The 10,800-nt window shown below is 34.9% G+C and overlaps 1 protein-coding gene across 26 annotated transcripts in view; it reads right to left on the bottom strand.

Moving 5' to 3' along the window:
- Positions 1–515: 515 nt before the first annotated feature.
- DRAM2 (DNA damage regulated autophagy modulator 2) overlaps positions 516–10,800 on the bottom strand; it is a 41,234-nt gene continuing 30,949 nt past the window's right edge. For all 26 annotated transcript variants that reach the window (XM_089300171.1, XM_089300168.1, XM_089300166.1 and 23 more), the window contains one exon: positions 516–3,081. In XM_089300171.1, coding sequence (XP_089156297.1) covers positions 2,938–3,081 — 144 coding nt within the window. In that variant the 3' untranslated portion in view covers positions 516–2,937. The remainder of the gene's footprint in view (positions 3,082–10,800) is intronic.

The raw sequence follows: 10,800 nt of genomic DNA, 5'->3' as shown, positions 1-10,800 counted from the left end.
GTTCCTGAATCTGAATATATGAAATATATGAAATTTGTATACCTTAAATAAAAAATGAAAAATAAAAATTCAAATTTTTCACAAGGCATGCTGAGAAGACAGACAATATTATTGATAATTAAGAGAAAAAAACAGGCAATATAAGCAGATGAATAGATGATCCAGATGTGGGAAATAATAAGGACTACAAGTATAAATATGGTAAAGGAAATCGAAGAACAGATGAATATCATGGACAAAAATGGGAAATTTTGACTAAGAACTGGAATAAAAGAAAAAATAGCTAAAATTAAAATTTGGATGGATTTAATAGCACACTACATACGTTACAACATGAGAGTAGTGAACTTCAAGACAGATCAACAGAAAATATCCAAACTAAATACAAAATTAAAAAGATGGAATGAACAAAACAGAGTATAAGTGGTATATGCAATTAAATGATCCAAAGAAGTGTGAATGGAGTCCTAAGACATGGAAAAGCAATAATTGAAGTGAAAATGTACCAAAATAACTAAACTTACTGACATATATTTATTAGCAAGAATATCAGAAAAATACCAACAGGAAAAAGTAATAAAACCACATATTGGCACAATAAAGTAAAACTTCTGAAACCAAGACATGATATTTAAAAGACAGACAGAAATCATGCTACCTCTAATGGAAAAACAGTAAGAATCACTGTTAACTTTGAATAAAAATTGTAAGCTAGGAGAAAACAGAAGTACATACTTTCACTGCTGAGAGAAAAAAATAAACTATCATTGCACAATTCTACAGCCAAGAAAAAACATTAAAATAAAGTTAAATTGTAAATGTATGAAGTAAGTTAAGACAATATGTTTAGGCAGACTCATATCACTAGAAATAATGTTTTTCAGATTTCTAAAAAATTATCACAAATAGAAGTATAGAAAAGCAGGAAGAAATAAAAAGGACTATAAAGGATAAATATGAAAAATTTAATTCTTTAACCTAGGAAACACAGTGTATTCGGTGATCCCCATTTTATATAGCATTATGCTGACACCAAAATCAAAGGCAACACAAAACAAGTCCCAGAGCTTCAGACTAATATCCCTCATGAATTAAATATTGAACACTTTTCACAAGAATTGGGAAACAGAATATTTATATCAATATATAAAATCAATTATGCACCAAAGCTGAGTACAGTTTATTCTTATGAATAACTTATGAATAACTTATGAATGGAGTTGTATATCCTCAAGAGCATTTATGATACATCTTCAAAAATTTCATGAACAATGCATATTGTGAAAAAACTGTATAGATTTAAAATTTTGCATCAAAATAAAATTATCTTTTAATTCCATCTTCCAAGAACTTATTGAATTACCCTCAAATAATAATCCTAGAACTAGGGCCATCACTGCTTAAGCCATCACTTGTGACACGGGCATCCCATATTGGGGTGCCAGTTTGAGTACCAACTACTCCACTCCTGATTCAGCCCCTTGTTAATGTGCCTAAGAAGAGAGTGGAACATAGCCCAAGTATTTGGGTCCCTACCACATATGGCAGATGAAGATGGAGTTCCTGGCTCCCTGCTTTGGCCTGGCCCAGACCTTTCTGTTTCAGCCTTTTGGGAGTGAACCAACAAATAGAAGAACTATAACTCACTCTCTCTCTCTCTCTCCCCCTTCCCCCACCTTTCAAATAAAAAAAAAATTGTTTAAAAAAAATAGCCCTGGGACCAGCACCGTGGCGATGTGATAAAGCCACCGCCTGCAGTGCTGGCATCCCTTATGGGCACCAGTTCAAGTCCCGGCTGTTCCACTTCCGATCCAGCTCTCTGCTATGGCCTGGGAAAGCAGTAGAAGATGGCCCAAGTCCTTGGGCCCCTGCACCCACATAGGAGATCCAGAAGAAGCTCCTGGCTCTGGCTTCAGATAGGCGCAGCTCCAGCTGTTGCGGCCATCTGGGGAGTGAACCAGTGGATGGAAGACCTCTCTCTCTCTTTCTCTCTGTCTCTCTCTCTCTCTCTGCCTCTCCTTCTCTGTGTATAACTCTTTCGAGTAAATAAATAAATCTTTAAAAAAAATAGCCCTACAAGTAACATTATACTTTATATGAAAGTCTCAACACTACCTCCATGGAATCACAAAAAGCCAAAATCTTACCCTCTCAATTCTTATGAAATTAAATACTGAAATTCCTAGCATACACAATAATACAAGAAACTAAATAAAAGTATAACATGCTGGAAAAGAAGAAATAAACTGTCACTATTTGTGGTGATATAATTGTTTTTATAAACTGAAATTCCAAGAAATCTACAAAAAGAACACTCCTCAATTAAAGCTAGGGAATATGATCAATGGATTCAAGATGAACATATAAATATCAACCATGTTTTTATACTAGTACAAAGATGTGTGAAATTAAATTAAAAATGCAATGCCATTTATAACTACTCAAAAAAGGCAATTCTTTTGTGTAAATCTGAAAAAAAATACTGGACCTATATGACAAACCTTACAAAATACTAATAAAACAAATCAAAGTTAGATATCTGGAAACAAATTCATGGACTGAAATTTTCAACATAATGAATATTTCCCATCATTACTCAAGCAACATTATTTCAAATTTTATAATAGGAAGTTGAACAAATTTTAATAGCTAAAAGAATTAAGAAAAATTAGGAGCAATCAGCCTGCTTTCATAAAGTATACACAGTTCTGAACAACAACCACAACTTACATTGGTTTCAACATAAATAGATCAATTGAACAAATTAATAAGTTCAAAAACAGACCAATGATATAAGAATAATTGATTTTTAACAATGTCCAAGTAATTCAATATAAAAAGTACTGTATTTATAACAAATGGTGCTGGGACAATTAGATGCTCATATGAGGAAACATATACTTAGATACTTCCTAAATACCACAAATAAGAATCATTTTAAAATAGCAAATGTGGGGCTGATGCTGTGGCATAGCAGGTAAAGCAGCAGGTAAAACTGCCGCCTGTGGCTCTGGTATTCCATATGGGCACTCGTTCGAGTCTGGGCTGTTCCATCTCCAATCCAGCTTCTTGCTGGTACACCTAGGAAACAGTGGAAGGTGGCCTGAGTGCTTGGCCCCCTGCACCCAAGTGGAGACCTGGAGGAGGCTCCTGGTTCCTGGCTTCGGATCAGCCCAACTCCTGCCACTGCAGCCATTTGGAGAGTGAACCAGCAGGCAGAATCAATCTCTCTCTCAATCTCAATCTCAATATCTCTCTCTCTCTCTCTCTCTCACTCTCTCTCCCCTTCCCTTCCTCCCTCTTTCCCTCCCTCCCTCTCTTCAAATAAATAAATAAATCTTAAAAAACACATAAAATGTGATCTATAAAATTATAGAAGAAAACATTTGAGAAAATCTTTGGGAATTAGGAGTGAGTAAAGGAGATGACATTGAGACATTCTTAGGAATCAAAGGCACTATTCATAAATGACAAAGAATCAAGAAAACAGACTTTTATAAAATTAAAAGCTTTTGCTTTTCAAATACAATTTATATCAGAGGATGAAAATAAAAGTTACAAACACGAATAAAATATTTGTAAATCACACTTCTGACAAAGGTATTTAAGTGTTTATATACTCAAAATTCATCAGAAATAATGTATTCCAGCTGGAAAATGGGTAGAAGACAGGAACACCTATCACCAAAGAGAAGATATAAATGGAAACCAGGAATGTGAGAAGATGTCTAACACTTTACACCATTAGAAAAAATGCTAGCTAAAGTTAAAATGAGTGCCACTACACAGCTACTTAGAACACCTAAAATTAAAATCAGTGACAACAACAAATTATTTTGAGGCTGGAGAGAAACTTGATCTCTGAAATATTGCTTGTGGACATGTAAAATAGTACAGCTACTCTGGAAACCAGTTTGGCAATTTCTAACACAACTAAATACACACTTACCATACAATTAAGCAATTTCAGTATTGGACATTGATCCCTGTGAAATGAAAATGTACATTCACACAAAAACATATATCAATATTTTATTTGAAATAGCAATTTGATTTATAATAACATAAAATGGAAAACAACTCAGATATCCTTCAATGGATGAGTGATTAAATAAAGTCAATACAGTAATATGATAGAATATAATAACTTGATATATGAAAAATATGAATAGTTCAAAAGGCATTTTGTATAAAAATAAATCTCAGATTATATATTATATAATTACATTTATATTTCATTCTTGAAATGATAAAATATGGGGAAGAAAAAATTAGTGTTTTCAAAGGAATAGAGATCAGGGTGTGAATATAAAAGGCTGGCATGAGGGAATTCTTTGTGATTATGAAAGAATTCTGTATCACAATTGTGGTGGTTTTTATATAATTTATACATGGGATACCAGAATTAACATGCACAGATAAATGCATGTAAAAGTGATAATAATCTATTAAGAAGTATAATGTAGAGAACAATATTATACCACTGGTAATTTTCTGATTTTTTGCTACAGATACATATGACATTATGACTGGAACAAACAGTGGGAAAGATACCTTGAATTCTGAAATATTTTGCTACTTCATGTAGAATATAATTATTTCAAAATATAAAGTTTAAAGGAATTAGAATAACTAAGAATAAGAGTACAAATAAAGGCAAGCAATCACCTTTTAGTTCCAGTAGCCACTTCTTCTCTGACTTCCAGTGGATATTTGAAACTACAGACATCACTGAATCCTGTTGCGCTATGTTTCTTCCTACACATACACACACACACCCATATAATGCTGCTTTCATCTTAAGCCCTTCTCATACACAATTGCTTTAATTCTTACAGTCTGGTGTGCCAGCAAAATTAGCAGTTTTCTTTTTGTTCACAATTTCATGAATACAACATTTGTTCTTATTGTGGATCTTAGCAAACTCAGCATACATTTGTTTCTTTATTAAGAACTTTCATTTTTTCACTTAAGGATGCACATTATGGCTTCTCTTTGGCTTGTCTGAATTGCTACCATCACTGCTCTTATTCTTTGGGGACATTACTTAGCAAAGTGTGAATTATTTAAACACTAGTACATTGGCAACACAACGATCAATCTGAAAACCAAGAAAGCTCCTGAATGACTAGCAGGGAGCATACACAGATGGATACCCTGCAGGAGATTCTCTAACACTATTCAGAACAGCATACAATTTATAACTTACTTATTGTTCTCTTCTCTCTCACTCCCTGGAATTGCAATTGTTTTGCTATTCACTTCATTCACAGTTCTCTGATATCTTTAAAAACAAAATTTTGGGGGCTGGCGTTGTGGTGTAGCAGGTAAAGCTGCTGCCTTCAGTGAAGGCATCCCATATGGGCACCAGTTCAAGTCCTGGCTGCTCCAGTTCCTATCCAGCTCTCTACTGTGGCCTGGGAAAGTAGTGGAAGATGGCCCAGGTCCTTGGGCCCCTGCACTGGTGTGGGAAGATCTGGGGGAGGCTCCTAGCTCCTGGCTTCGGATTGGCACAGTTCTAGCCATTGCAGCCAATTAGGGAGTGAACCAGAAAAGGGAGGACCTCTCTCTCTCTGTCTCTGTCTCTGTCTCTCTCCCTCTCTGCATCTCCTCTGTGTAACTCTGACTTTCAAATAAATAAATCTTTAAAAAAAATTTTTTTGGAAACGTTCTTTTCTCATTAAGTTGTTGAGATAGGAACAATGGGCTCCCATAATCGGAAAGATTTCATCCAGAAGTGTAAGTCTACCATCTATGGCAGTGATATTTCTAATAGACCACCCAATTGCTTTATCTTAGTGTTACCTCATTGCAACTTTTAATGTTTCTATTTATTATCAGTATTTCTAATAAAATCAAATTTGGTCTAAAGGGTTCAATAACTTCAGGCTAAACAATTTGGGTAAGAATGTTTTCTAGGTGATGCTATGTACCCCATAAGGAAGCACATCTGTCAGTTACTCTCAGTATTAGAGACCTGATTTGATCACCTGGCTAATGTGATGACCAGAAGTTATCACCAATATAAAGTTGTTTCCCATTTGTAATCTGCATACTACCTGCTTAGTACTATGTGACACAGTTCCCTAATAACTTTTACAACTATGTTGATCTTAAGTAAAATCTTTGAGTGTTTTCAAATGTGTTTAATATACATTTTCTGAAACTTTACATTAAGATTTACCTTTAAAAAAGTGAGTAAACTACAGTTCTTATTAAAAGACCGGAAACATGCTTAAAGTTCTCTTACGTTAAAAAACAGAATAGGGTGAATAACATAGACTGAGTTGGCCAAACAACAAACATCTACTTCTCACAGTGTTGGAGACTAGGAAGACAAGATATTAGGTTGCAGGCAAAGCTGATATCTACTAAGGACTCATCCTTAACTGTAGACAGCTACCCTGATGTGTTCTCACATCATGGACAGAAAGGAATGGTCTGTCTTCCACTTCTTATAAAGGTACTACTTTTATCATGGATTTCCACCTTCATAATTCCTGTAAACCTAACTATTGTCCAAAGTCATCACCTCAAAAAACAATACGTTAGAAGTTAGTACTTCAACATATTGAATTGAGGGAAGAGTGAGAAAAAAATATTCAATTTGTTACACATAGTTTGACTTCTTAACACCAGAATCTTCTGTATATTTCCCAGGCAATTAACAGAATTTAAAACACTTATTCTATGACCTCTCTCCTGACTTGTGTGCAATTTTATACATTTTAATTACATATAGCCACACACTGCATAGCAACCTTTCAATCAAAAATAGACCACATATATAATGGTGTTTCCATATGGTCATAAAAGAACTGAAATTTCCTATTAGGACATGGCAGCTATAGTAATGTCATCACAACACATTACAATGTGATTGTTGCAGTACTAGCATAAAGAAACCTACTGTGTGTTGGCTCTGCTGTGTAGCAGGTTAAGCTGCCACCTGCAATGCCAATATATCATAAAAGCACCAGTTCAAGTCCTGGCTGCTCCATTTCTGACTCAGCTTCCTGCTAATAAACCTGGAAAAGCAGCAGTAGATGACCAAAGCACTTGGGCCCCTGCCACCCATGTGGGAGACCTCATTAGAGTTCCTGACTTCTGGCTTCAGCCTGGCTCAGCCCTGGCCATTGCAGCCATTTGGCCAGTGAACCATCAGATGGAAGAGATCTCTCTCTTTGTAACTCTGCCTTTCAAATAAATAGATCTTTTTTAAAAAGAGAGAAACTTACTGCACTGTCAATTGTATAAAGACATAGCACACAAAATCAGGTATGTTATACCTGGAAATGACAATAAATGATTGCTAGTGGTTTATATATTATAAATTTATTGTTATGTTAAAGTGTATACCTACTTAAAAATAACTATGTAACATTATGCCATGATGCACAAATAGCAGCTTTATACATCTCCTGATTACCACATCAAGAGAACTGTCAAGTGACTGATCTATACCATGTAGGTCTGTGTAAGTATATTCTATGATAGTCATACAATGATGAAATCATCTAATGACATTTTCTGAATATATCCCCTTCATTAAGCAAGACATAACTGTATTTTAAAGACTAGAATTTATTATAATTTATTACTGTTGCTACTATTACTTTAAGTAGTTAACATAAATTTAGTTATCCACTTACGTCTTTATTCTGTTTTCATTTGTTCTTTAATATCACATATTGCACCTGGAATGCTTTTTCTTTTATCCAAAGAACATCTTTTAGTATTTTCTTTTTATGAGAGCATAATGATCAAAATTTTTCAGCACATACAGGTCAAAAATATAATTTTTATTTCATTTTTGTTGATATTTTCATTTGATGTAGCTCTAAATGGCATTTTTGAAAATCCATTGCCTTTGACTTTCATTGTTTTGGCTAGGAAATCTGTTGTCAGTCTCATTTTCTATATTTAAAAATAATGCATCTTTTTGGCTACTTTGAAGATTCTCTTTTTGTCACTGATTTTCAGTAATGCTGCTATGATGTACCTAGGCATTACTGACTCCCACCGGCCCTGATTGGGGTTTATAATAGTTTTTTGAGTTTGAGATTGCTGTTTTTCTTTGGCCTTGGACATTCTTTAGTATCTCTTCAAGTACTGTTGGGCTCCACCCATTCACCACTTTCTTCACTTCAATAACACATCAGTCTTTTACACTATATCTAATACATTTCTTAAGGTCATTTCTTTATGATTCCATGTAAATATTTTTCCCTGACCAATCTAGTGTGCTAATTCCCTATCATGTCTTCTTTGTCATTAAATGGATCCACTAATTTCTTAATTCTTGCTATTACACATTTTCATCCAATATCACTTTGTTTTTTGTTTTTCAAAGATTTATTTGTTTATTTCATAGGCAGAGTCAGAAAGAGAGAGAGGGAGGGAGAGGGAGAAAGAGGGGGGGTAGAGGGGTAGAGGGGGAGGGAGGGAGGGGGAGAGGGGAGAGAGAGAGAGAGAGAGAGACTCTCTTCCATCTGCTGGTTCACTCCCCAAATGGTCACAATGGCCTGGGCTGGGCCAGGCCAAAGCCAGGAGCTTCTTGAGTCTCCCACATGAGTGCAGGGGTCCAAGCACTTGGGCCAACTTCTGCTACTTTCCCAAAGGTATCAGCAGGGAGATGGATTGGAAATGGAGCAACCAGAGCTCAAATTGGTGCGCCTACATGGGATGCTGGCATGGCAGGCAGCAGCTCAACCCACTATACTGCAGCACCAGTTCCCATTTGAGTTTTATAATTCCCAGTTCTCTTCCAAATAGTTCTACGTTATTATAGAATTTTAGTTTATTTTTAGAAGTAGAAAGAATTACAGAGAGATTTCTCATTTGCTGATTCACTCCTCAAACGTCTGTAATGGTCAGGACTGGGCTGAGGCCAAAGCCTGGAACCAGGAACTCAATCCAGAGGGTGGCAGGAATCCAATCACTTAAGCCATCACCACTGCCTCACAAATTCTGCACTCGCAGGAACCTAAAGTGATGAGGAATGCAGGCACCTATTTTCATAAGTGTTTTAGCTGCTACGCCATACTCTTACCCCAAATTTTCATTATTTTAAAGTCCATGTCTATTAATTACATTATTTTGGTTTCTTATAGCCCAAGATTTTTTTTGATATTTGGTAGTCTTGTTTTCCCATATACTCATGTAATTTATTTCTGAATAGTCCAATGTGAGATTTAGTGTGAAAAACTGTAGATGGAATGTGTAACTCAAGGATATCATATTCATTCAGAGAGAATTTATTAATTCTTCTGTTAGGAAGATAAGCTAGGGAAACTAAAGATCCCAGAGTGCATTGAACTATTCAAGATATAATATGATCTGAATCTGTTGTTCCTTCTCTAGGAAGAAATACCTATACCTACTTCAGACTCATTATTGTCAGAGTACCAATTGTAAGTTGGGTTTGTTTGCCAGGGTCTCACCTCAATCTAAATTATCTCAGAATTTGCAACCATAGTAGCACTAATCTGCTGAAAGTGACGCTTGGTTTTCATCCTATCAGTATTTGCTTTCAAAATTGGCATTTTCCACAGGCTCAGGGAAAAGGCAGAGCCAATGGCAGGCTCATTTATTTGGGCTTCCCTTCTTCAAGTTTTGTCCCACAATTCACCCGGTGCCATGTATCTTTAGATGTCTTCTAAAACATTTTTTAAATATAAACCTTATTTAAATATAAGTCACATCCAATAAACATGTTCCTCTTAAGTATGGAGTTAGGTAAGTTTTCATAAATACATAAAGCAATGTAGGCAATAGCAAAATCAAGAAGTAAAACCATTCAGTAGCTCCAAAAACCTGCTCCGTGGTCAATCTCCCCCCTCCCATGCTCCAAGATTGATTTGCCTCCTGTAGTTATGAATATTTTCATATTTTCTAAAACGTCACATGAATTTAATCATTTGCCTAGCTGCATTCACCAAGTATGCCAAGTATGGTTTTCTATTTCATCTACATTTTGCATATATTAGCAATCAGTTTCCTTTTATTCATTAATATTTTATTCTATGTATTTTTACAAGATGTTTATCCATTCTCCTGTTGATAGATTTTGTTTTTTCCACTTTGGAGTAATTATAAATTGAGCTGCTACAAGATTTCAGGACAAATTTTTGTGTAGACATATGTTTTCATATCTCCTGTATAAATATCCATCTGCAAAATTGCTGGTTCATTTGATAATTGTATTTATACTTATAAAACATTGCCAAGCAATTTTTCAAAGTGGTTGTATAACTTTACACTAATCAGAATGCATGAAAATTCCAAGTCACATTAAAAAAGTCAATTGAGTATGTATGCATTTGTTCATTTGGGGATGCTAATATTCCACTGGTCTATTGGTCTATCTACTACCAACATTGCAATGTCTTGTTTACTGTCATATTGTAGTATATCTTGAAACCAGCTACCAATAAAAGCATAGTGTTGGAATTAAGATAGGAGTTACACTGAACTCATAAATCATCAAGCAGAGGTTAGACATCTTAGTAATCTTGAGTCTTCTGATCCATATATGTGATATACTTTTCCCTTTATATAGATATTTAAATTTTCTTCTCAGCAGTTTTGTAGCTTTCAGTGTCAAGGACTTGCAAGTATGTTATCAGAACTGTTCCTGGGTATATGACAGTTTTGTAATATAATATTTTCATTTTCTAAGCATTAATAGAGATGCAGTTTATCATTACTGTTTATTAAATGACTGCCTATATCTGTTGATGTAATAAAATGGTTTTTCTCATTAATTTGGTAAATCATATTGTTGGGTTAAGCCCCACT

The sequence above is a fragment of the Oryctolagus cuniculus genome, chromosome 7 (genome assembly GCF_051225735.1).
Source record: "Oryctolagus cuniculus isolate XC-2025 breed Fujian yellow rabbit chromosome 7, ASM5122573v1, whole genome shotgun sequence".
NCBI lineage: Eukaryota > Metazoa > Chordata > Mammalia > Lagomorpha > Leporidae > Oryctolagus > Oryctolagus cuniculus.
The sequence above is the reverse complement of the archived record's forward strand: the minus strand, read 5'-3'. Positions and strand labels throughout refer to the sequence as shown.